The sequence below is a fragment of the Cygnus atratus genome, chromosome Z (genome assembly GCF_013377495.2).
Source record: "Cygnus atratus isolate AKBS03 ecotype Queensland, Australia chromosome Z, CAtr_DNAZoo_HiC_assembly, whole genome shotgun sequence".
NCBI classification, from domain to species: Eukaryota; Metazoa; Chordata; class Aves; order Anseriformes; family Anatidae; genus Cygnus; species Cygnus atratus.
The window spans coordinates 569,346-596,308 of record NC_066396.1 but is presented as its reverse complement, the minus strand read 5'-3'; the positions used below and the strand labels follow the sequence as shown (position 1 = coordinate 596,308).

General features: G+C 55.7%; 1 protein-coding gene across 1 annotated transcript; it reads left to right on the top strand.

Moving 5' to 3' along the window:
* The first annotated feature begins 3,507 nt into the window (after positions 1 to 3,507).
* ONECUT2 (one cut homeobox 2) lies at positions 3,508 to 24,004 on the top strand. The gene is made up of 2 exons (XM_035560015.1): positions 3,508 to 4,687; positions 22,188 to 24,004. The coding sequence occupies exons 1-2, from the start codon at positions 3,508 to 3,510 to the stop codon at positions 22,472 to 22,474; spliced, it is 1,467 nt and encodes a 488-aa protein (XP_035415908.1). The 3' UTR covers positions 22,475 to 24,004.
* Positions 24,005 to 26,963: the final 2,959 nt, after the last annotated feature.

The following is a 26,963-nucleotide window of genomic DNA, read 5'->3' as shown; positions in this document are numbered from 1 at the left end:
CTGGTGCAGGGATGGGAGAGGAAAAATCTTTCACTTCCTATTCCTGCTGCTAGGTCCAAGGTCGGCTCCCTGGTGCCCCAGAGCCTCGGTGATGGGGACAGAGGAGGTGGCAGCCCCTTCCTGGGGCTCACCAAGTGGTCCAGCTGGGGTCTCGCATCCCCAGGTAGCCCCCGAACCATTTTCCTGTTTGTCCATTTGCACTGGATTCAACTTTCTCAGACCAGCTTTATCCTCTAACCTGCTCCCTGTAAAACTCTTCAGGAAACAAATCCCGTATCGCCTGACTTGCTTTTTACTGCTAAATAACTGAAATCCTGTCTGGGAGGAGAAAAATCAGGAAGAATTCTGAGTTCTGCTTCTTACAAGCAAAACTTAGTGCCTGGACAGCAGACACAGCCAGGGCAAGCGCTGGTTTTGGGTCCCCTGTGGAGCCGTGCCCAGCCCCGCTGGTGTCACTGGCAAAGCCGCTGGTGTCACCGGGGCTGGAGCAAGAAGAGGGCTGGCTGCAGAGAAGAAAGTGCTTGCGAGAGCGATTTCAAAATACCAAAAGAAAACACTTGCAATATTTGCTTAAAAGCAGGTGAAAATTATCTGTGCCGCCACTGGCCCGTTCATGCTGGCTATTTTAGGGGCAAGCCCAGCGGTGCCCATGCCACGTCCCGCGCTAGGGGAGCAGGGCACAGCCGGGGCGCGGGCAGTGACCTCCTCTCCTGCACTTCCCGGCGCTCAGAGCTGCGCTGCCCAGGAGGGCGTTTTTATTTTGAGCAGAGAAAAATTTGCAGTACTTTAAGCAAACAAAGTAAGCTAAAGCCAGTCAAAATGCACCCAGCAATTAATAATTAGAGTAACCGCAGCCAGTTCTCACACCGAGCAGCTGCCCAGTTCAACTCACAACACTTAACAAATGAGCCCAGTTTTGTTATCTTCATCTTAAAGATGTGGGAGGTTTTGGCTCAGGCAGCTGGGAGTGACAGACCCCGGAATCGAGTGACACACATTCACCTGTAATTGTAATAAGCCACCATATGATCCCCAAATCTTGGGGTTCCTGCTGGACTACAGAGGTTACATGTTTTTTGCCCTCCAGCACAGACCCCCCCTGAAGACTAAGTACGCCCAAATTAATAAAAATGTGGTGTGGTGGCTTCTGAGACACAGGCACGCAGACAGCTTTTCTGAAAGCAAAGGGGATCAATACACAGGCAGGTAAATTAGCAGGGTTTGCTCTTTGCTTAGCAGAAAAGTTGTATTTCATTTAAGTTATGAAACAGACTAGGTTTTTGCAAACCCCCAGAGCTACAACAGGGAGCGTGATCAGCCCTACTGCTTAGATAACTGGTCACGCTCTGTAGGTGCACTCAGGCTCTTGCTCACGCACAGCCCACGCTCCTCGCTCCTGGCACGGGTAGGATGGGCTCCAGCGACCTGCCCAGTGTCCCCGGCCAGCTCTGGCGAGGTCTCCACAGAGCCCCGCACCTCCGGCAATGCCACGCGCCTGCTGCGAGCTGGGCATGGTGCATTGTCAGTGATGGAGCTGATGGCATCGGGGCAAGGAGATCCCAACTGCAAATTAACCGGACTTGCTTTTTTTGTATCGACTGCTCTTCTCATTGTGTGTCCGTGATTTTATTTACACATTACACATACAGCAAGTGTGCGGGCATGCGGCGAAAGCCCTGCGCACCCCTGCTGTGCCCACGGGCAGGACGAGAGGCAATGGGCACCAGCTGAAATACATCAGACTCCCTCTGAACACAACAAACCACCTTTTTTACTGCATGGGCGGTCAGACACTGGCACAGGCTGTCCAGAAAGGCTGTGGAGTCTCCTGTGGTGACACAAACCCCAGCTGGATGCAGCTGCCCCTGCCTTAGCAGGGGGTGGAGTGCATGGCATCGGAGGTGCCTCCGTCCTGAGCTGTTCTGCGAGAGGTGAAGGGGAAGGAAAAGGATGCCAATACACCTGTGGCACCTGGCTGCCACCCTCTGCTGCCCACCCGTTCTCTCTCCCTGCCTGCCCACCTCAGCACCTCCGCCTCTGGAGGGCTGCACTTGCCTCTCTTCCCAAAATCAACCACAACTTCTGTCTTCCCCTAGGAAGGACAAAAAGATTTCACGCATAACTTGCCCTGAACAAAGGCACCTCACGCCACGGCTTTCTTTTTCTTCTTCGTTTCTTGCTTTTCCACCACAGGCTGACAACGGCAGGGTGGCTGGGGCGGGGGGAGCTCCGTTTTATACCAACTCGGTGCCAAAGAGCAGCTTGGAAAGCACTGTGAGCTCTGGAGATGCGCGGGCAGGGCAGCGGGGGGAGAAGCAGACTGCCGGCCTTTGGGACCCGCAGGGCGATCTCTAACAACGGGGCGCTCTCGCACGCAGCCTGCTCGCCGAGCCTGGGAGCCTGCAGCGGGGCTTAGAACAGGCGGCGCCTTCCCCGGGAGAGCACAAACCGCTCGCCTTCAGCCCGGCCCCGGCCAGCTCTGCGCACCAGCCGCGCTGCCGCGCAAGCCCCGGGCATCCGCGGGGCCCCGAGGCGCGGCCATGCCCGCTGCCCCCCGCCCTCCCGGCACCCCCGGCCGGCCGGGAAGCAGGAGCGGGCTGCGGCCTCGGCGGAGCAGCGGTGGCTGTCGGGGCCCCGGGCACGGCCGGCACCGGGCAGGGACGAGCCCGCTCCCGGCCGCGGTCGCACCGCGGTGCCGGTGGAAGGGGGCAGCGGGGGGGCTGCGGCACGGCACGGCACGGCACGGCGTGAGCCCGGGTGTCCGCGCGTGCCTGTCCGTGCCCGTGTGCCCGGGGAGCGCACGGCCCGGGGAGGCGCTGCCCAGCCGGGCCCCGTCCCGCCGCCCGCGGCAACCCCGTTTCGCTCCGCACCGCGGTGGGCGCCGTCGAGCGCCGCGCTCGGTGCTCCGGTGGCAGAGCCCGCGGGACGGGACGGGACGGGACGGGACGGGACGGGACGGGACGGGACGGGGCGGGGCGGGACGAGCGGTGCCGTCGGGGCCGGGCCGGGCCGGGCCGGGCCGCGCCGTCCCCGGTCCCCGGGTCCCCGGGTCCCCGGCCCCCCGAGCCCCCCGAGCCCCCCGGCCCCCCGAGCCCCGCTCCAGGCCGCAGGCGGGCCCGGCCGCCCACCCCGCCGCTACAAAGGGGCCGCGGCATCTTTAAGGGCCGCGCCGAGGCCCCGCCCCCCGCGCAGCCATTGGCCGGCTCTGCCCCCGGCCCCGCCCCCCGCCGCGCCGCCGCCCCTCACTGGCCGCGCCGCCCGCCCGTCCGGCCAGCCCCGCCCCGCGGGCGCGGCCAGGCGGAGCGGCCGCGCGCCCTGGACAGCTCCCGCCGGCCGCAGACGGCGGCGGCGGCGGCGCGGCGAGGACATGGCGCGGGGCCGGCGCGGGCCCGGCTGAGCGGCCGGTGCCGGCGGCCCGCAGCCCGCGGGGCCGTTGGGGCCGTCGGGGGGGCGGCCCGGGCCCGCTGCCCGCTGCCCCGCGGCGGCCGCCGCCGCGCCCATGCCCGAATGAGGAGCGGGCGCGGCGCCTACCGATGCCTCGCCGCCGCGCCGGCCGCCTGCGCCATGAACCCCGAGCTGGCGATGGAGCCGCTGGGCAGCCTGCACGGGGCGGCCGGCCATGAGCCCGAGCTGATGGGCAGCCCCAGCCCGCACCACGGCGGCCGCGGCCCCGCCGGGCCCCTGCGGGTGCCCCCCCCGCCGCCGCCGCCGCCGCCCCCCCCGCCTCCGCCGCCGCCGCCGCCGCCTCCGCCGCCGCACCAGGAGCTGGCCCCGGCCGCCGCCCGGCCGGCCATGGTGCCCGGCATGGCCTCGCTGCTGGACGGCGCCGCCGAGTACCGGCCCGAGCTCTCCATCCCGCTGCACCACGCCATGAGCGTGCCCTGCGAGCCCTCGCCGCCCGGCATGGGCATGAGCGGCACCTACACCACGCTGACGCCGCTGCAGCCCCTGCCGCCCATCTCCACCGTGTCCGACAAGTTCCACCACCCGCACGCCCACCCGCACGCCCACCACCACCACCACCACCAGCGCCTCTCGGGCAACGTCGGCGGGAGCTTCGCCCTCATGCGGGACGAGCGCGGGCTGCCCGCCGTCAACAACCTCTACGGGCCCTACAAGGAGATGCCGGCCATGGGGCAGAGCCTGTCCCCGCTGGGCAACGGGCTGGGCGCGCTGCACGGCGCGCAGCAGGGCCTGCACGGCTACGGGCCGCCCGGCCACGACAAGATGCTCGGCCCCAACTTCGACGCCCACGCGGCCATGCTGGCCCGGGGCGAGCAGCACCTGCCGCGGGGGCTGGGGACGCCCCCGGCCATGATGTCCCACCTGAACGGCATGCACCCCGCCGCGCACCCCGGCCACCCGCCGGCCCACGGGCCCGGGCTGCCCGCCGGCCGGGAGCGGCCGCCCTCCTCGTCCGGCTCGCAGGTGAGCGGCTCGGGGCAGCTGGAGGAGATCAACACCAAAGAAGTGGCGCAGCGGATCACGGCGGAGCTGAAGCGCTACAGCATCCCCCAGGCCATCTTCGCCCAGCGGGTGCTGTGCCGTTCTCAGGGGACCCTCTCGGACTTGCTACGGAACCCTAAGCCTTGGAGTAAACTGAAATCCGGCAGGGAGACCTTCCGGAGGATGTGGAAATGGCTGCAGGAACCCGAGTTCCAGAGGATGTCAGCCTTAAGACTCGCAGGTAGGTCCCGGCGCCGCCCGCCGGAGCCCTGGGAGGGCGAGCGGGAGCGGGGCGCGACCCTCGGGGGCGGCGCGGGGGGTCCCGGCCGCTCCCGGCCCGCTCGGGGGGCGCCCCCCGGCCCCGCCTGCCCCCGCGCTGCCCGGCCGGCCGCTGCCGCCCGTGCTCGCCGTGCGGGGCCCGCGTCCCGCAGCGCGGCCACCCGCGGGGCATCGCCCGCCCGGGGCCGGGGCCGGGCCGAGCGGCGGGGGCGCGGGGCGGTGCGGGCAGCTCCTCCCGGCCCGGCTGCTGGGGGCAGCCCCGCGGCCCCTTCTCTCCCCTCCCACCCTCGGCGGGCGTTTCCGAGGCCGCCCCCGGCGCCCCCGGGAGAGGGAGGCCGGGCCCGAGACCGGGTCGCGGCCCCGGGCGATGCCGGGCTGGCGGCGGCCCCGCATTGTTCCGCGGCCGGGCGCGGAGGCTCCGCATTGTTCCGCGCGGGTCCCGCATTGTTCCGCGGCCGGGCGCCCCCTGGCGCGGGCTGGGCGCGCCGCAGCGCTCTATTGTTCTGCGGGAGGAGCGGGCGGCCGCGGCCGGGGGGGCACGGGGAGGCTGCTGGGGGGCTGCTGGGGGGATGCTGCGGGAGGCTGCTGCGGGAGGCCGCTGCGGGAGCGCCCCGCGGCCCCGCGCCCCGCTGCCAGCACCGCGCTGGGGGGGAGCCGGGCCGAGGGGGGCAGCGGGACAAATCGCTTTTCCTGCGGTGGGGGAGCGCCGTCGGCTGGGTGCGCGTCCGCAGCATTTCGGCACTGCCGTGGCTCGCCGAGAGCGAAGGAAGTGTTCGCAGAAAGGCACCGACTGCGGCTTGCTTCCTGCCCGGCGACATGCTGATGCGGGACCCGGGGCTGCCCGGTGCGCGGCGGGGAGCACCCCCGCAAGGCGCCTGCCTTCCGCGGGCAGGAGCTGCTCGTCCCCCGCCCCCAGATCCATGGGAGGGGGCGGGCCTGGTGCCGCCCAGCGCACGTGTGGACGGACACACGGACCGCAGGCGCGGTGCAGCGGGGATGTCCGGCTGGGCCGCCTGCTGTGGCAGCCGCATGTCCACAAACACGTTTTAGAAACCTGGCGATGCTTGTTCTGATGACTCTGCCGTTCTGTTGTGCCGATTGATCCCGACCTGCAGAGATTAGCGGAGGGCAAACGCAACGCAGGCTTTCCCAAAGGCTGCCTTCCGCACCGCACTGTGCTGGAGCACACGGAGAGGGCGCCGGGGGTCCCTGGCTGCCCCCTCCGGCCCCTGCCCCTCTGCCCCCACGGCGCTGTCAGCACGGCCCCGCCGCTGCCGGCCGGTTAGCGCAGCCTGCGGCGCGGCTCGGGGGCCGGGGGAGCCCCCGCGGGAGGTGTCCCCTCCTTTGTCTGCGGCCAGCACCGCGCCGGGCCCCCCGCGGCTGCGAGCTGCGAGCCCCGGCCCCGCAAGGGCCGCGCACGGCGGCGGGCGCCTGCCTCGGGGGCTCCCCGCAGCCCCTGCCCGGCCGGGGCTCGCCTGCTGCCTCCCGACCGCATCCGTAACCGCGGCTCGTCACGGGCCGTTTGTCCTCTTTTTTGGAGCCCGGGCGGAGGGTCGGCGGAACAGAGAGGGCAATCGGAAAGAGAGAAGGGGGTGGAAATAGCCCCTGGTCTGGAGGAGCCGAGCTCCCGGTACGTGCTGCGTGGACTCAGCTCATGAATCCCGTTTCGGTGCCCCCGTTAACTGGTTTCCCCTTCACTTGCTGCCGGCCCCCCCGGCCGCTCCCCGCGGGGAGCGGAGCCCCGGGCCGGGCAGCCCCTGCCGGCACACGCGGCCGTGTCGCCTCCTCAAACGAACGTGAGTGTGGAGGGAAATCGATGCAGATAATGTTTAGAAGATTAAAAGAGCATTAATGCTGGCAACGGGAACATAAACGCGTGGACCCAGTTCTCATTGATCTGGAACCTGATCCGGCCGGTTTCCAGTAATGCTGCCGGTGCTCGGCCTTCCCAGCACCCCGCTCCCCCCGGCCCCCCCGGCTGTCTCCGTGCCGCTGTCCCGGGGCGCCGCGGCGGCGGGGGGGCGGCCAGCGGGGCTTCCCCGGGCCCGGCACGGCCAGGGAGCAGCCGGGCGTGGGCCGGCGGCCAAGCCCCTTCGTGCGTGGGGCAGCCGGGGCGGGCAGGAGGGCTCCCGCCGAGCTGCCGAGCCCGCGGGCCGGGTTGGGATTTAGGCCGGCACGGTTTTAGGAGGAGCTCAACCCGGTTTCGCTGCGGGCTGGGTCGCCCTGCGGGTGCGCGGGGCCGAGCTCCGGTTTTGTGCCGCCGGGCCCCTGGGGCCTTGCAGCCGAGCCCACCCGCGGGCCGCCTGCACAACCCCGCAGCGCCGGGGCTCGGCTCCTGCACCGACACCCGGCAGCACCGGGACGGCCCGCCCGAGGGGCAGCGGCTCCGGCCACGGCTGGGGCGGGGGATCGGGGAACCTTCGCACATTTCCTTCGGGAAACGGAGCTTTTATTACCACGGGTGAACATACAGCCTCATCGCCTCGGCGCTCCCTTTCCCTTGGTTGGCTTGCTGAAACCCCTCTGAGCAGGAGTAAGCCGAAAGCCCCGTCGGTTTGCTAAGCGCACCAGCTGGCTGCCCCCGCGGTCCTCGGAAGGAGAAAGTGCCTCGAACGGAGGGGGTTCTCCTCGAACCGACGGCGGTGTGCCGCAAGCGGGGCAAAGCCCTGCTCCTAGTGGGAGCCGCCGGCCCGGCCGGGACCCGACGGGGAGGCAGAAACGGAGAGAGAGCCCTGCTGGGGAGCTGCCGGGAGCCCCGGGCGAGCCCTGCCGCACGTCGCCGCCTCCCAGCCCGCCGCCACCCTGCCTGCCCCCGCAGCAGCGTCCCCAAGCCGTGCCGGGGTCCCGCCGGGCCGGGGGAGACGGCGCCGCCGCCGGGGCGAGGAGAAGCCCTTCCTTCCTTCCGTGCGGGGCCGGGGAAACCTCCCGCATCGATCCCGTCGATCCGCTCTGCCCCGACGGAAGCTGCGCGGTTACAGCCCCGCTCCACGGGTTTGCCCGCCGTGCCCGCACCGCTCAGGTGGCCCCGGCCGCGGTGACCGGGCGGCTCCGGCCCCGGGATCCGGGGAGGGGCCGCCGGGAGCCGCCGCCGGGCGCCGGGGCCGAGGAGCGGGCAGCAGGGGGTGGCGGGGCCCCCCGGCCCCTCCCGGCCCCTCCCGCCCCCCCGGCCCCCGGCCTTGTCGCCGCAGCGCCCGCCCACGCGGAAACGTCCCCAGGAAATCCGTGTTTGCCGCGGCCGGCGGGGCGGTGCCCGCAGAGCACCACCGGTCCCCGGTGAGTCAGGGAGCTTATCAGCGCCCCGAGCTCCGAGGGCAGAGTTCGGCGGCGGTTCAGGGCAGCGGCACCCGGAGCCGCGTCCTCCCGCCCTGCCCGCGGGGTGCCGAACCCGGCGCCTTATCACCGAACCCTGCTGGGTACACCCGGGAAGATCGCGACTACGACAGCTCCCGTGCCGTGCTCCTCCGCGGGTCACCGAGCTCCCGCGGCTCCGGAGGGCCGGGCACAGGCCCCCCGTCGCCGCTTGCTCCCCGGGACTCCCGCTTGCGTTTCCTGGCTGCTGGATCCCGTTGTTGGTGACGGCACGTTTCGGTGCCCAAACACCGTCAATGATTCAGCAGCAGGCGCCCTGACCGGCCTCCGCTCCTTCCCCTCCGTGCGTCCGCGGGGCCGGCGGCGCCAGCGCCGCTTCCACCTGCCCGAGCGGGGCTGCGCGGGGCCGTGCGGGGCCGTGCGGGGCCGTGCGGGGCGCGCCGTGTCCCGGCCGCCCCGGTGCCGGAGCGGGGCCGGAGCGGGGCCGGAGCGGGGCCGGCGGCTGCCGTCAGCACCACGGAGAGCGGCACGGGGCGGGGGGGCACCGGGGGAGCGGGGAGGGGCAGAGGGAAGGCGAGGAGCGAGGGAGAGGGCAAGGGGAGAGGGAGAGGGCAAAGGGAAGGGCAAAGGGAGGGCAAGGGGAGAACGAGGGAGAGGGTAAAGGAAGAGGGAGGGGCGAGGGCGGGGGAAGCAGGAGAGGGAGAGGGCACAGGGAGAGCAAGGGGAGGCAGAGGGGTGAGGGGGCCTCTTCCCGGCCGAGGAAACCAGGGGGGTCCCAGCAGAGGCACGGGGCTGCTGGCTCCATGCCCCCGCAGGCCGGGGCTGCACCAGGGGGCTCTGCCATGAGCACCCCCAGCACCTCGGACTGAGATGTGCTGAGTGTTGGTGACTGCCGAGGGTGGACTGGTTAGAGCTGCGCGGCTGTTGTCTGTCTGTCCTCTGCCTCTGTACTCCACCTCCGTTTTCTCCCTCTGGAATCTGAGACTAGTTTGTCGTCTGTAGATACAGCTGAAAATTAAGGTATAATAGCATCTGTATCAGTTGTGTTAAATACATATAAAGTATCTCTTAGTGTCAAACTAAATATACAGGTGCATAAAGGCTCTTTGAAAGGTGTTTAGTGGCTTGAAATATTAGTACTCTCTTCAGATATAGATTAGTGGTTATGTTTGAACAATCCATGCAGTAAATTGTGGGGCTGAGTGATAAATTATATTTCTCACGTACCAACTTTCTGAAATAATATCCTGCGCTATCTCGTTGTTCCACGTTATTTCTGAAGACACTGGGGACATTTCTGCTCTGCAGACATTTGAATACCACTTTTGTTAAGCAAGGGGTTTCTGTCAGTTTCTTAATCGGTTGACAAGGAAAAATCTGACCACATTCACTATTAAATGCATTTCTACCTCTTTTTTCCTCTACTTATATATATATATACAAGAAACAATCAGCCTATCAGGATGTATCACTCACTCTGAGTTTTTCTGATCTCTGTTCTTCAGTATTTCCATACTATATTTTCCTAGTATCTCTTAGTTGTCACCATCTGAACTGAAATATCCCAAACTCAAATATTTCTCTGCATTTTAAAACTGACACAATTTATTTGTGACAAGGAACGTGTAAAGGAGAGAACATTTTTGCCGAAAAGGATTATTTTCCAGTAACTGATCCTCTTTCTTCCCTTGCTCTTTATAGGGGCGTTTTGACTTAAACCTTGTACTTCTCTTTCTGCACCGTGGTTGCAGTTGGTCATCACTCCTTGTATTATTCCCCAAACCCTGCACTAAATGTTCCTGCTGTCCCCACGCTGCAAGCTGCTTTTTCCTCCCTTCCCTACGAGGTTACTCAGCGATGATGAGCTCCTTGCCAGCATCCCAACACGCCTGTTCCGAGCCTGCAAACATTAAAAGCAGCAGGCTCCTTGCTTCAGAGGAGCTCCCCTGCGGCTGCCTTCAGAGTGGCCACGGGGCTCTGCAGGTGTACGGAGAGTTCATCTAATGGGGGAGGCAGGGCTGGAAAGGACTCGGGATGCCACCTGTCCTCACAGCCTGCCCCATTCTTCGGCGGTGGGGATTCCCCGGCTACCTAGGCAATCTTTTCCAGGGCTTGCAGGTACAAAAAATCCTTAATGACTAGCCTTAATCTCCCTTTTTGTCTTTCAAATCCTTTACTTCTCATCTTATCCCCAATAGGCAGAGCACAAAAAAAAATTACTCCCTTTCTTCTGATAGCAATCTGTTTGTATTTAAGACTGCTATCATGTCTCCTGTCTTCTCTACAAAAAGCCCCATCATACTTCGGAGGTGAATATGCAGAGAAGACATTACGTCCGATGGGACAGATAGTACATCTTTTTTTCCAAGGTAAAAGATGTTGTATCCAGTCCTATCAATCTTGCAGCCTTTTGCATAAAAGGCTTTCTGATTTATAGAGGATTTCTGTACGCAGAAATCATACAAAATAGACTAATCTCAAATGGCTTCAGTGATAAGATCAACAAGGTAACTCACTGATGGTGGATAGAAATGCAATCAAAAAAGAAATCAGAGCGTTTGGGGGTTGTTTGGGTTTTCTGAGCTATAAAATCAAACTGCTCCATTGTGAGAAAAAGGGGACTCAAACCACTGGTAAATGCTTCACAGAGGAATTATTAGACAAGCAAGGGAGGCTGGCAGTTTCCCAAAACGCAAATTGTCTCTGGGACCAAAATATCTCTAAGTAAGCAGGGAACATATTTATGAGTAGTGGTGATTTTCCAGCAGATCTCATCTTGTCGTAATGGACATTTAAAAACGAGGGCCTGTGCCGAGGCATTAAGCTTTGGCAAGCAGCACATAGCTGCGGAGGGTGAAGGAAAAGCATACGGAAGTCTTCCTCGGAGAGCTTCCCCTGCTCGCTCCTGCATCTCTCCCAGTTCCCTCCTGCTCTGTGCTTTCCATGCCCACGTGTTGCCGCACCGGGTACAGACGCCGCTGCCTTCCTCGGCGGGCGGTGTCACCCTGCCAGCAGACCTAGCGGTGACACGGCACCGCTGTCACCCTCCGGCTCCTCCTGGGGCACCGGTGACACCACGGCACTGGGCCAGCCCTGGGCACAGGCTCCCCATGTGAAAAGGCTTGGTGGTCCCTACGGATTACGTGTAAGCTTCCAAGGCTTTTCCCCGGTCCTTCTGACGTCTTTAGTGCCAAGCTTCTCCTCCGTCCTGCCCAGGTCCTGCCATGCACGCTCAGGAGGGAGGACCCTGCTCCTGCTGTGGGTTAGCAAGGCCACGGGAAGGAGGGAATGGGAACCTGGCCTTATGGCAAAGAACATCGCCCCTCCAAGGCCTGCTCTTGTGTTTTGTGTTAAGCAGTCATTGTCTGAAATGCAAGAGGAGCACAGAGCCAGGGAGGCAACACAGATCTCGCTGCCCCAGATAAGCCTGTGGAGTTTTGCTGCTTTCCTCTCAGGTTCTTCCTAATTGCGCCCTATCAATAGCAGCCATTACAAGTAAAAAGTCATCTCCTGCTTTCTGTCGTGAGCCAGGAGTTCTGAAAACAAGCTTGTTTTGGAGGTGCAGAGCCAGACCTCGGTGGATCCATGCTTCCCCTTGCAGCGGGACCCATGGGGCTCGGCTCGCGACTGACTGAAGTGTAAGCTGCTGGGAAGGAGCCGCAGCACAGCGGCGTGCCAAGGCAGCATAGCTGGGGGAAAGCCATTGAAGTGACAAGTAGAAAATAATGAAGACAAGATACTTCAAATTGAAATCCTCTCCAAGATTTCAGACTCCTATTCAGTGCTTACTCACCTCCCTCCACTTTAAATTCCAGGTCTTTCTTGGAAAAGATGCCGAAGCACTTCTCTCCCTACACGTGGAGGAGGTCAGGCTGCTTTCAGTGCTCGAGGGGATGTGAGGGTGCATCTCTCACAGGCGCTGCTGCAGCAGGCAGAGCGCTCAGTGCGGGGAAGGCCTGGCTTCAGTTTTGTGCCCTGACTAGGGGAATATAAATCCTTGCCACAGAGAAGTGTTATATTTCACCTGGAAACTATTTGGGCATTCAAAAGGGAGAATCCTCAGAACAAGATGAAACATAAATCTCCCAGGTGCTGGGAGGGCAGAACTTGCTGAGTGCGGCCTGAAGCACCGGCGCTGAGTTGTTACCAGACAGAGAACCCGAGCGGCGCTGCCGGTCACCCGGCCTTGCCTGCCAAGAGCCCGAGCGGCAGCAGGGGAAGCAACCTGCCTCAAATCCCCTCCGTCCCTCAGGGACCCACCTCACCAGTGGGCATCCTGCTCCATTTCCCACCAGTCTCTTCCACGTTAACGCTCTTCCCACCCCACAGCGAGTGCTCCAGGGACCCCACAGGTATCCCAAAGAAGGATTTCTCCAGCATTACTGTTTTAAACAAAGACTGAGCAACGTAAATGTCTTGCAAAAACCGTTTGATGCACCCTTCGCTGCATGGTGAAGGCTGCCGGCTGCCCGAAGCAGGCTCTGCTCAGTCGGCCATGAGGTGCAGCAAGGGCTGGGGCAACAGCAAACAGGGCTTTTAGACAACATAAATTTCAGGTTTAGGCAACTGAGCTATCACAGAGGTGTGCTCCTCTCTCTGTGCCTTAGTTTCTCCATGTATGTATAGCCATGACTAATACTTTGCTATTGATTATGAAGTGCTCTGGGGCATGGAGAAGCACACCAGGCAAAGCAAACGCAGGTTGCTCGGTGTCATTTTTGTTTTTTTCTTGCTGTGAGCATATTACTCTGCATTTTGTGTTGTAAGCGAAGGGTAATATGAATGGATGCAGCGGGGTAGCCCTTCGTTTGTGTCCACTCCGCGTGCTGGTGAGGTGAAAGGACAGGTACCCGTCCCTGGGTTGGCTTAGGCCTCCGTGTGCTGCCCGCCTGAGGCCGGCTCTGCAGCTTGCACTCCGCCCCGGCACGAGGCTGTTGTGGCAGCAGGTGAGGTTTGTGCAGTCCGGGGTAACACCGTGTGTGTCTGCCCGCCTCCGCAGCCCCTCCGCCCCTCTCCCGGAGGGGCACTTCCACCCTGCAGTACCCCAGGAGTTTCGTTTCTCCCAGGGCCACGGGGCTTGGCGTTAACGGGGCGGTTGCACCCCTTGCTTTGAAAACAGGGGCCTGTGGAGAGGAGCAAGGTCTCACAAGTTGCTGACTCGAAATGAAGCCACAGCATGAGCTTGCACTGCTGGGCCAGGATCCCACGAGGCGCGAGAGCACGCAAATCCCCTGGCTGCTGAAGAGGATGCCTTCAGATACCTCCAGCGCTCGCGATCAGCTCTGAGACAGCAGCCTGCCAGAAATTAGCTCCTTCCTTTGGCAGCTGGCAGAAAGGCTTATCCGTAGGGAGGGCTGGATGGCGAGCGTCGCAGGATGCCCCCTGCCTCAGCCACAAGCACGCGACTCGGGGGCTGCTCTGCAGGAGCTGCTTCAGGGTACGGCTACAGCCTGCAGCCACCTGGTGACAAGGAGCGCATTTAAACCATACTGCATGCTCACCAAGCCTCCACTCATTCTTGCCCTAGAGTGCAATAAATTGGCCTACCCCATCTATTATTTATTATTCTGTATTAATGATGGAAGTATATTACAATAGTACTTAGAGGCCCTTGTCAGAGATCCCACACTGAGATCGGTGTCGCAGTATTGCACAGAAAAAACAGTCCCTGCCCTGCAGGATTTACAGCCCAATTTCAGCTACCCAGCAGATTTACAAGAGGTTTGACACAAATAGCTTGAGACCCGCTACATGCCGGAAAGCAATATAAAAGAGCAAAGTCCCAAAATCCATTCATCTTTTCTTCTCAAATAGCTGAAGGATCCTGGGTATGGAAAGGCGTTCTTTCTGTGGCAGAGCTACGGGAGAAAAATTAGGCGGAGTACCAAGAAAAACATTCCCGGCAGGAAACATCAGGGTGTGGGATGGCTTCTTAGGGCCCTGCAAGAGTCCGTGTACCCGGACACAGGGGCTGGTGGTGGTGAGGACCTTGCCTTTGTGGGAGGGCTGCTGTGGGTGAGCAGAGGGCCTTTTCCAGCGACGGCCGATCTCTGCAAGAGCAGAATTAGCGCTTTGCACCGCGCTGCTCGTCTGTGCGCATCTTCTGTTCTCCTAGATAAGTGCCTTCAGAGGGTGTTCACGGCGGTGAAAAAATGAAGAGGGTTTAGCATGTGTGTGTAGCAGATGGGAATAAGCAGATAAATGTGCGCTGGCTGCACACCCTAACAATGTGATTATTTGCATCTTCATTCAAATTGTTTCTTGTTACATAATGATTTTGTACACAGTGGAGTACTTAACCTAATTTGTATTGATCTCAATTGCTTTCATTTGTGCATACTTAATTCAGAGAGGTAATCAAATTGATTTTTGAGGCCTAGTTTTTAAGAGATTGTAGTAACGCAGATATAGAAGAGGTTGCTTTAAGTGAATCATATCAAAAGAAAAACGTTTTAAACCTTTGGAAAACATTTTGATGGTCATTTCATTGTGTTCGGTGTAACTAGCATAATTAAATTTCCTTCACATTGAGTTCTCTCTAAAATCAAATTGAGAAACATTTTTTAGTTCCATCAGACAGATAACTTGGTTTAGTTGACTTTGTACTACACCCATCTGAAACGGCATGCGAGCGATCAATATTCATGGCTTATCTTTACAAACAATAGAGAGAAATGACTTATTGTGGGTTAAACGAATGTTGTTCTCTACGTGGCTCCTCCTTGACATTTGTTTATTGGTTTCACAGTTCCGGAGTCACTGTTGCCACTAAAGTAAAAACATCATAAAAACGGTGACTATCTGAGGGTGTGGGTTACCTTGAGAAACTACAGGGAATTAAATTTAGAGGTGGTGAAGACAAAGAGAACCTCTTTGCAGTAAAAGCAGACCACAAAGTATGGCTCTGAGAAAATTTCAGATGGCTGCATCATCCTCCAAGATTTCTGGTGAAAACCTCCTTGCCTGGTTGGTTTGCAGTCAGAGGTACCTGCGGGCGACGTCAGGTTTCTCTCGGGGTTTTGTTTGGATTAGAAGCAGAACTCGCACTGTGTTTGTGTTCCATGGGACACGAGTCACACAAGCTGGTTCGCTGACCTGTTTCCAGTATCCCAAGCGAGCTGGTGCCTCCTCTTCCTCCTCCTCCTCCTCCGCAGCCACCCCCGGGTGCTGGTGACCCCCATCCCCTCATGTCCCAGCCTGTCCCCCCCGAGCACCAGGCTGCGTGGGGCAGTGAAGAGGAGCCGAGGGAGGACGGAGCATCCCTGCCCGGGCTGTTTGGGGCACAGTTTGGGTGAACGCTGCTGCAGTGCTGCCCGTCGCAGCGGTGAGGCCCATGTCAGTCAATTTTTGCCTACATGTGGCAAAAGCAGCTTCTATAAAAAGGACTGGACCATCTGAGCATGCATAAATAGCTCACAGAAACTATTACCGCATACAAGAACGCGCAGCGCTGCTCCTGGGCTTTGTGAGGCCGGTGCCGCGTGCTGCAAATTGATTGCTCTGAGCTGCACGTATTTCAGCCATTAGCGACGGGGCCAGCTGGACATCTTTCAGCAAGAAAAAGTGTCATGAGAAAATGCCAAGCCGTCTGCTGTAAAACGCTGTGCTCGTCAGGCTTCCCGGCCGGGGGGCTGGCGTGGGCGGGGGTCCCACCACGCAGGGCTGCCTGCGGCCGGGCTGCTCCTGGCGCCGCGACCACCGCAGCTTTGGGGACGGGCGGTCTCGGCACAGGGCAGCAAGGGATGCACATGGGCATAAATCTCTCTTTTCTAACAGCTTTACTCAGCAGTAGTAATGGCACAGTAGAATCCACTGCCATTTGCTAACAGTTGCCATATATTCATTTTTAATGACCAGAGTTAAATTTCACAATACTTCAGTCAGTACAAACCCAAGTTTTAAAGACAATAGTTATCAGCTGCAATGCTTCTAAGTATTTGCCAGGATTTATAGCTATCCGTAATGCAGGGGCTGGCTGGGTTCCTCCCTTCTGAGGAAGAAAATGGAAAATAAGAGTTCTTGTTGCAGAAAATAAGAATATTTTTGCGGACAAATGAACTATCGGTAGAATCGCTCAATTTAATGACGGCCTGCGGCCAGCCTGGCCTGTAGGTGAGGCCTAGCCAGGGATGCTGTTCTTCGGCCTCTGGAATCACAGCTGGGACACGCTAATCTCCGGAGCTTTCAGCTCGCTCATGAAGGTTTTTATGTGGGAAGCCGTCAGTGTCTCGTGGTGACGGCTTTGGCCCTTGCAAGTGTTCGGCACCAGCACAGTGGGGTTCAGGGTTTGCCAGGGGAAGCCCCCCCAGGCATGGCTGCAGGAAAGGGGAGCATCAGTCTGGGGACATTTGTCTGTCCTTGTTATGCTTTTAGCAAAACTGTGGGGAGGGGGAAGTTATATTACTGAAAAAGTGTCATTTCAGAGTTCCCTCTATCTAGCGTGAGGGATTGGATTAAAAGATAAATGGATTTTCCATTTATCTTTGCCTGAATGATAAATTTTGTCCCAACTTCCGACCAGTGGAGATGTGAGAATACCCAGCGGTGGTGCTGCTGTGAATGCCTCTTGTACGTGCGCCAGCCACAAAGGGTCCATCAAAATGTGAGCTATTGCCGATGGGCTCTGACTGGACATATGAGTCTCACAATACCATTCTGCTCTTTTACTGTGAAAATGACCTCCTAAAGCCACGGGGAGCTGTGAAAAATCACACAGTGTAGAATTCCAAACAAGTTATAAATGTTATTATTATTACTTACAGTTTTACCATCATCACAAATGTTTCTGCCTGCAAGTTCAGTTATTGAGATATTGTTGTAAAAGGAATACCAGCAATTGAAGCAAACTTATTATTGCTCTTGCTAAGAAGCAGACCATTTGTAAAATTTTGCCTCACACATTCAGTTCAGAATGCAGTTCCAAAGTACGGAGCCGTGGCGGAATTGTGCTCCCCGGGCTGCCGAACAGAAGGTGGCTGGGGAATGCTAAACGCTCGCGCAGAGCAGTGGAGGTGGGGGAACAGCTGCTGTGGCTGCTAACCAACAGCCACGACGGGCTGCTTCTGCTCTTGTTTCCCGGGGATCCAGCCAAATATTTCAGCACATGCTTAACCTCGGGCTTGCACACATGCTGATCAAAAGTCAATAGAGCATCTTGCGTATTTAAAGGTGAACATCTAAATATTTATCTTCGTGGAAACTTATTTAACAGTGAGAACGGTGGAGGTTTTGGGGCACGCTCCAGTTATCTCCTGATGCCTCACCTGACTGACCTCCCGCCTCCCTACGCTTGTGCTGGGTGCTGGGGTTTTGAACCTGTCAGCAATACCTCACCCCGTGAGCACAGCACCTCGCTGGCTGAAAGCAGTGTGTTTTCACATTCCCGTAGCTTTAGCTGCAGGATTACTGAGGACAGACTGTGCCTCCTGGGGGGCATGACACGAAGGGCCCACTTCGGCAGTGGGATGTCGTGTCCCTACACCCCTGCTAGGGCCTTTTGAATCAATAGATTTCCCCGCAAGTAAAAATTAGGTGAGGCAGTACTGAATCTGTTTCCGAGCTCTTTCTATGTTGTTTCTGTGTAAAGCATCTTTACTCCAGCATGGACAAAAGGGATGAATCTTCTTCCTTCACAGTTACGGCTTTCAATTATTGTTAATTATCTGTTTTCTTCCATAGAATATATCCAGTATTAACTGCAGTTAATAAATCAAATTGCTCTTAGAATCAAGATGGCTGCTTCCCTTCCTTCTACTATTAAAACGTTTCTCTTTCTGCAGGCAGGTTTCCTGGGTAATAACTTTATTTTATTAGAGTGCTCGCTCCGTTTTTCTCTTCTGATAAATGCATGTCAAGGAAAAACATTTGCCTTTATGGTTCCTTTTCAAGAGCAAACTTAACAGTTCAAGGAAAGTATTTACTGAATGCATTGAAAAGCACATACCTTTGCATTATTTATCATGAGATACCAATAACTGTAATACGCAGAGTATCTCTGGACATAAATTAGTGATGTTAGGAACCACTGGAATCCTCCCTGTGTCCCGGAACCTATTAGGACCTGCAGCACAAGGGTAGGTGCTCGTCACCTCCCCACTGCACAGGGCTCAGACAAAAGGCTCGATGAAATGCCGAATGCAAAGATCCAGCCCCTCCAAACTAAAATCTGCTTTTTCATCTCCGACGTGCAGTAAAACATTATCTGTGGAGGGTATTATCTGGTAGCTCAGAGGTGCAGATAGCTTTGAGGGAACAAAGGAGCCAGGAGGAGCAGGGGGAGGAGAGGGGGCTTGCAGCGAGAGAAGCAGAGCATCCCAACCGGGGGTGGCTGGGGACGGGGACCGGAGCGATGGGGACAGCTGCCTGGGACAGTGGGCAGCAGGGCGCACCGTGCGCAGGAGGGGGAGCCAGGACCGGGGGAGCTTTGCTGCCTGGGGCGTGAAGAGCCACAGACCTCCCTGGTTGTCCTGCAGGGGTTTCCCTGAGAGCGCCATGGCTCTGACGCACTGCTTGGGGTGCAGCACTAGTGCCCAAACCTCGTTCAGAAGGATTACATCCTCCAGATGTTCCTCTCTCGCTGCCAGTCAATTGAAAACCATCTCAGTTTTAAGTAACATCTTTGAGGATTTCAGATTTGATCTCCGACAGAAACCCAGATGTGTCAGGAAGGGCTCGGCCCTGTTTATTCCCATGGAGCTACCTTCACTTTGAGGCCAGCTGATCTCCGGCAAAGGCAGATGTCCCTGAAAGGGCACCCAAGGGTCTGGAGCCCTCTGGCTGGGGCTGAGGTGTGTGGCGCTGAGCACTCTGCGCCCCAGGCTCGTCGTGCTTCTCTACAGTTCATGCTCCTGCCACCCGTGCTGCAGCAAGGTTGGCCGAGTCCCTGGTCTGCAGGCAGAGATCCTGAATCCTCCCCAGACTCTTCCTGCCTTCGGGCTTGTTGCCACCAGAGGTGCAAGCCAGCCGCGGATGCAGTCACAGGTTCACCCTGGGCTCATCCGCTGCTGCTGCCACCCCTCGCTCCCCACAGTTCCCAGCACAGCGTGTGCTGGTGCTGCTGCTCCCCTCCTGGGGATGCTCACAAATGACAAGGAACTCACAGTCTTGGACCATATCTTCTGGAGGCATCCTCCTTTTATGTTTTGGCCAATCTGGTCCTTTTGGAGTGGCCCTGACTTCCCTCTTAGGCAGTTCTACTGCAGCCACCTGGATTTCACAGCTGAAAGTAGGTGCAAAATCAGTCTCAGGTTCAGGCTCAGTCAAAACAACAAAAATAGTCCAGCTTCCTGCAGAAATCCTGTGAAATGCTGCCACATGCACAGAGTGAAGCTGGTCAGTATAGCCCGTTACATACTCAGCTCAGTCAGGCTTTCTGTAGTGTCATACCCAGGCACACAGCAATGTATACAGCCCTGCTTCAGGTTAACTGCAGACATTTCCAGAGCCTGAGCATTACTTTTTGGACCAGGTTCTCAATTCACACATCAGAGCTGCAGAATTATTTAATACGTCTGCTTAAAAATCTGCCCACTTACCAATTCACTCTACTTACTGTGTCCCAGCACATTACCTAACCATGTCAACATATGGATTTTTTTTTATCTTGTTGCCTCGCATAGACAGCCTTATCAGTCTATTTTTAAATCTGGATGTGCTGTGGCAGTGGTATTGGTTTCAGCACTTGATGTTCTCCCTGTGCTAATAAATACGGATCAGCTATTAATACCGATTTTTCTGAGGCCCATTAGCATCGTTTGGCACAGCGAGCGCCGGACCGTCGGACAGGTGCTGGCGCGGGTTCTCCCAGCTGCCTTTGCCCTTCGCCCTGCGCTGCAGCCTGGGGTGCAGCTGGCCCCCAGCCCCATGCCGTGGCTGCAGGCACCTCGCCGGAGCTGTGTGATGTGCCAGACGGAGCCTGGGGACAGAGAGAAATGGGGAACAGAGCGCAGGGATGGGGACACCACTGGGAGCAGCGCTGGGGCTAAAGGAGGGGGGAAGAGCGAGGTGTGCCTGGTGGGGTGCCCTGTGAGGTGTGACCGTGCCGTGTGACATAACACAGTGCCTGTTTCAGCAATGCTTCCAAGCTTGTTTGTGAAAAATGGAATAATTGCTGCTTAAGGATCTGCTGTGATGGAGAGGACGGCGCTGCTGGCAGGCGTGGCGGTGCTGCTCCTGATCCCGGCGTGGCGGTGTGCGGTGCCCCAGGGCAGGGGAAGGTGTGGAAGGGCAGCGTTTCCTCCTCTCTCCCCAGCTGCCCTGCAGTGAGATTATGTGACGTGCAGGTGCTGCCTGCCAGATCAAAGATGCAGGATCTACTCCAAAGCTCATCTCCTAACAGATGTCCGAGAAGTGCCCCCAGTTCTCCCCCAGCCTCCAGGAACACCCCAGAGCAAAGAAGGGCAGAGAGAGCCAGCAGGGGAGGGGGGCTGCTCTGCCTGCCCCAGCTGGGCTCGGTGTCAGCCCTGGCGGCCCCCAGGCAGCTGGGTCGCTCCCGTCCTCCTGGTGGGGGAACCACGCTTGACATAACGAACGTCAGCCTGGAAAACGTGGGGGGGTCCTCCTCACGGGGGGAAGCAGGGCAGCCCGGCAGGGCATCTCAAGCAGAAGAGCTTGGGGCCTTTGGAGGCTAACCAGGCTCAGTGTATCAGCACACACTGTTGGCAGAGCCAAAGCCCCCCTTCGGCTGCCAGTGCTGCATCCCTCAGACCATGCCAGTGAAAGCCAAAACTCTCTGCTTGCCCTCAGCCTGGCAGCTAGAGCCGCGGGGACGGGCGGCTGTACCCGCAGGGCTGCAGCACAGCACCGCGGAGCCTGCGACCTGCCCCTCTAATCACAGTCTTCTCCTTTCCTCATTTCTGAGGCCTAATGACTCGATACAAGTTGTGTTTGGAAGCTAACTTAATCCACATAAACCTGCACTAATTCACCATTAAAGGTGCAGCACGCTGCTGCCAGTCAGAGCACTTTTCAGATTAGTGAACAAAGAGGTAAAAAGAGAGCGCGTCGGCAAGTGGGCTGTGCAGACGGGGCCTCGATTCGCGCTGCACAGCCCCGGCACGCCGCCTGCCTCAGCAGCTCTCCTTCCAACAGCAGCTGCTGCAGTCAGGGGCGAAAACAACAGATACACTGGTAAATGATTAAAAAAGTAGCCGCAGAGGTCTGCTTCTGGAGGCAACAAACAAACAAAAGGCCCAGCTGGGTGGTGGGCAGGATTTGTGTTGTGTGTGGGTTTCCCCCAGCTGTGGTCAGGGCAAGCTGCTGCCCTGAGAGCTTTGACCGGGGCATGCTCTGGGCTGTGCAAAGAAATAGGAATCCTTTCCGAACCTCGTTGTCGTGGAGGGGACCCAGGCCTCCTTCTGCAGATGGAGGAGGTGGATGCACTGACTGTCCCAAAACATGACAAAATGTTCATTCTGAATGCGCCAACAGCAGCTTCCAGTGGTATTGCCTCAGTGCACGGGTCTGCTGTAGAAATTACCCGGGTGGTGCAGTTTGCGTTGTGGAACGGAGGCCTGTACAGTTTCCTTAAGAAATAATTATCTGGAGTTGTTACATGCTGTGGTACATCAGAAGTATCCACAGATAATTGATCTTTTTCTTGGCTATTGTGAAAAGAAAAGGATGTGCTTTGTGTTTTCCTTCCTAGATTGAATTCAGAGAAATTATTTTTTTTTATCCTAACATTGCCATGTGTTTCTCAGATTTTTGCTTCATAAAAAGTGTGGAAAAAAAAAAACAAAATTCCTCACTGTGCAGAAATCTGAATCTGGGGCTGTGTCAGGTGTGTGGACGGTAAGCACGCAGGGGTGAGCTCTGTGAAGGGCTGGAGACCCAGTGCCCAAATGCCTCATAGTCAGGTGCCCATCCCTAATCCTTGGTTTTGGCGTGTGCGCAGAGGCACGAGCGTGCCGCCCCTGAAATTCACCTCCGCACCCCCGGTGCCGCTTGCAGAGCACTCTTGTGGAGCGCAGCTCTCGGCCGCGCGTGATGCTCCCGAGGGATGAGCCGCAGGGACTGGGTCCGCGACCGGCCTGCAGCAGGCGCCGGAAGGCTCACGGGTGCTCGGCTTCCTCGGTGCCGGGGGTCGGGCTCGCTGGCATTTCGCACGTGCTGACCCTTTCTTTCTCTCTGTCTCCTGCCACCCCCTCCCCAAGCATGCAAACGCAAAGAGCAGGAGCCGAACAAAGAAAGGAACAACTCCCAGAAGAAATCTCGTCTGGTTTTCACTGACCTCCAGCGCCGAACGCTTTTCGCCATCTTCAAGGAGAACAAGCGCCCGTCCAAAGAAATGCAGATCACCATCTCCCAGCAGCTGGGCCTGGAGCTCACCACGGTCAGCAACTTCTTCATGAACGCGAGGCGGCGCAGCCTGGAGAAGTGGCAGGACGATCTGAGCACCGGGGGCTCCTCCTCGGCCCCCAGCACTTGTACCAAAGCGTGACCGGGAGCGGCCGGCGCGGCGGAGCCACCGAGCGAGCGGATGCGCGGCGGGGCCCTTCACTGGTGACTTAAAGCACAATCCTCCCAGAAACTCGTCCCAGCCTAGCTGCAAACAGAGGACACTTTTTACAGCTTTTAGTCAGTTTTAGAAGGCGCAAGTGAAAAATTAACCTCTTTCTATGTAATACTATGCTCAGGACAGGCTAAGCAGGTCTGAAGGAAGAGAGCCGTTCGTGAGGCAAGTTTCTCCTGAGCCCCAAGCCCCGGCTGGCGGGCGCTGCGCAGCCCGGTGCCGCACCGCCGTGCAGCACCGCCGCGCGAGAACGGAGCACAAAGTCTGACACGGAGACGCTAAAGAGTCCAAGAACCTGTTTTTAAATCTCAGGCATGGTTTTGTTAAGTGTTCTAGGGAAAAAAAAAAGATCAAATTTACAGGTTTCTCTTTTTTTTTTTAGTTTCTTTGATTTAATCAGTGAGTATAGCTTGATCTTGGATCAGAAAAATTCAATTCACTTGAGCTCAAAGTATCAAGCACAAAGACAATAGCTATAGAAATAGGTACGATTCTGGACTCACTACAGCTGTTATTTTGAGATGCATTCTAATTTACAAAGTTGATAGTGAAAAAGTATGTGACTACACAAGTCTCAAGCACAGTTTGCAGTTTGTCACAAATTCTGTGTTTGTACATAATGCAGATGCACACTCAGGAGGTCAATTTAACTGCTACAGTACATGGAGCAAACACAATGTTTTGAAAGATCTAGATATTTTTAGGTCATTAATAAGCCCTTTTCAGTTACCAGGAATCTAGTTTCTCCTTTGTAGTCTCATTGTTACTGAGAAGTATTTAGCGTTCAGTGTATTTTTGTTCATTTTTTTGAAAATCCTTATGGGAATTTTATGGTACTTTCAAGCAGGAAAAAAAAAAAAAACAACCACAAACAAGCCCTTCAAATGTCATTGAGCATGTTAGATGTGCTGCATATGACTTAAATATGCCATTTAAGCCCATTACATTTTAAGTTCTTTTCATCCACTGGTCCACCAAAGCTGACGAGAACACAGCACACCAAAGAGACAGGATTTCTGCAAGCCAAAGATATTTGTAACTCACCGTTTTCTTTTCGTCATCGTTAGCGTGGTCGTTCTTTTAGAGATCAGAAAGCCTCACAAATGCCAACCCGTTTATAAATCTCTCACGGTCATTTGCTGTACAATTGAGCAGAAAGTGAGCGCTGACAAAAACATGTGAGCAAAGTCCCGAACGGCGCGGCGGAGCTATCACAGCCACCTCGCTGCAGCCACAGCAGTCTTCGAGTAGCAAACGCGATCCTCGCCGCCGGAGCGGTCACGGTCACTCGATGTGCGTCCTTACCAGTGAATGGCCCCTTTGGAGCACGGCCCCGTGTTCGAAAGCAAGCCAAACGCTGTCATGCTTCTTTAGAGACACTTGAGACTTTTTTTATGTACTCCTTAATCGAAACCAAAGAAACGTTTTCTGCACCTACTTCTTCTGCAACAAACTGTTCCATTTAAAAATAAAATAAAAATAAAAAAACAAGGAAGCACGTCAGGAAGCGAACAAGTAACACACTGTGTTTTGACAGACATCTTGGACATTTTAGGAAGCAGATTTCAAAGAAAGGGTTGACAAGAACAAAAACAAAGTAAAGCCAGTATATGATTGCTGCTTCATTTGACAACTCAGTAATCTTAAAGTTGAAGATTGTCTTTAATTTGTGCCTATGCAGTTTTTTTCAAAAGAACAAGGAACAGAGCAACCAAAACCTCAACAGCTACAATACCAAAGATGAGGATTCTCACAACTGTTTTTTCAGTTCATTATCTCCTCTTGCACGACTGAAATGCGTATAGCACCATTGATCTGTGGAAAGGTAATCAATTCCGTTTCTTTGAGCAACACAAAGGGTGGGTTTATTTATGTTTTTCCTGTTTCTACCCCACATGGAATCTCTCCAGGAGTTGCATGAACTCCAAGTGTAAGATGTTGGGATACTAAACTGAGACATCTGCTCTAGCTGGAGCCACGTACAAAAAATGTGTCAGTTGGATATTACTTGTTTTGTCAGATAGAGTTGATCTCTTGTATGTTTAGAGCTTTGAACACCCATCCTTCTCTATGTGAAAACAGTTGAAATACCTATATACCCTCTTCCTCATTCCCAGGGATAAAACTTGCAATATATGTACTGATTTATTTCATTGTAAGTGCTGAGCACCGTTACAGCCTGGCTTATTATGATCAGACCCTGATCTGAACCGTAACTGAGTTTCAGCAATTCATATGGCAAATCAGTAATTTGTTTTGACATATTATGTTGTCCCAGTCGCGATGATGCAAATCATGACATGCAAACCAAGTTCAGAGCTATGCCCAGTGTATTATTTTGTTCCATCTCCACATTTAAATGAAAGCTCTTTTTTTAATTGCTTTGCAAAACTGCTGCAGTCATTTTCCATTTTTTACTTTAGAAAAAAAAATCAAAACGCCTTGTCTGCTCAGGACAGGAAAGTTTTCTGAGAAGTAAATTCAGGATCCTCACAGCAGCTAAACTGACAACACATACCAGCTCTGGGAATTAAAAGTTCCTTAAACACAGATTTCCCAGACTGATCGAATGGGATTCCAAAAAGCCTCCTAATCAGGCATGGAATAAAGTTGGAAAAAAGACGGTTCAGGTCTGGGCTGGTGCATGCTGCCTCCAGGCGTGAGTTCGTCAGCACACAGCAGGGCGAGGGCCCGGCCGAGGGGCTGTGGTCAGATTCACTTTTACCCTCGTTCACATCTCACGGGGCCCATGCCACCTGGCCTCTACATACACATTGTGGGCGTGGCATTGACCTCATGGGAAATTTCTCATTCTGAAAGTTTTTTACTGCATTTCATAGCAGCGTTGTGCAATGCTGTTTTTCGGTTTACTTTTCTCTCATTCCATTCCATAATGCCTTGGTAACCGTACAAAGAATGGACACAGCACGAGTTAAAAACCCAGAACACTATTTCCTACCTTCACTGTAGCTCACTGCAATTGCAAGGCAGAGAAGTGTATCTCGGAAGAGACAAGTCTCGGGCGTCACATCAGGAGTGTGCTTGACAGCCGGCGTCCCTGCCGCAGAGCAGAGGGACTTGGGGTTCACTTCGCATTAGGAACAGCCACAGGCTGGCAGATTTGGCCTCTTGAGTACCACATGCCTTAGAGGCAAAGACGAGCATGTCCTGTTCTCATGGAGTTGATGAACAAAAACCTGTTCTTTTTATTTCATTTTAGAGTTCATACCAATAGCTGTGACAAAGTACAGATCAAATACTGAATTATATATAAAAAAAAAAGTATCTTCAATGAAATTATTAATTATCTCCAAACTGTGGAAGTTCTTGTTATGCAATATTATGACTTAAATTCTTGCCTTGATCTTTCAAATGTTGATCTGCAGTCTCACACTGGAAGCAACATAATTGTGCTGACTGAGTAGTACTGAGGATGATGTTACTGCCCATACAACAGTATTTGTTTAGTGAAGTGTGTGAGCCTTCTCTGTGCTGGGGATTGCAAATATAACAGTGCCCATGTTTCCTTCATATTTCTCAAAATTCATTTTCATATGAATACGTGAAAATGCCATTGCATTTTTTTAATCCCTGCAACTTTCATGGCCCTATGTTGTCTTCCATTTCACTGTCAACCATTGTAGGCATTTATGTAGCAGCTGACTCAGAAGAGGAGTGTCGATAAAATATGCTGTGGGTAAATATATTTGTATGTACACACATACAATATATACTATATTCTGTTCATACTTAAAAAAACACAAAACTCAGATATGTTGCGTTTATATACCATATATTTATGAATCTATATAGCTGTGTAATGTAACTTGTTCCTTTCATTTATTCTGATACGAGAGACCAGTTTGTACAGACAGTATCCCAGCATCTTCCTTACTGTGAACTTGGAGTTACTATCATGGGCACATCCAAGATGAATTCAACTTTCAAGAAACCCTGCATATTATTTAATCACCTGTGAAGGAACAAAGAATGTGCTTGATTACTTCGGTTGAATAGCTTTATTCTGGATCTCTCTTAACTAAAGCTAAATCCAAAGACCTGAGAAGGACTAAACCAGCAAACTACTCTCAATCCTGCATGAGGGAATAGGGATCACCTCTTCCAAAACAAAACACGGTAATGATATGGTATTGGAAAGGGTGCGTTAGCTTTGGAAAAAAAACAAACAAACAATGTTTTTCTTGCTTGTCACAATACGTACGTATTTTTTAAGACACAAGGAAACTTTATACTTGGCCTCCTTTATATTTATTAAGGGGAATTTTTATTGCTTAATTTTTTTTAAAATGCAAAGTTTAAAATGGTTTTATTTTTCTTCCAGACACTTCTGGGTTTTAACCCAATATATTATCTATCAGTAATGTAATTTATTTAGTTTAGTCTTAAAGTAGGTCCT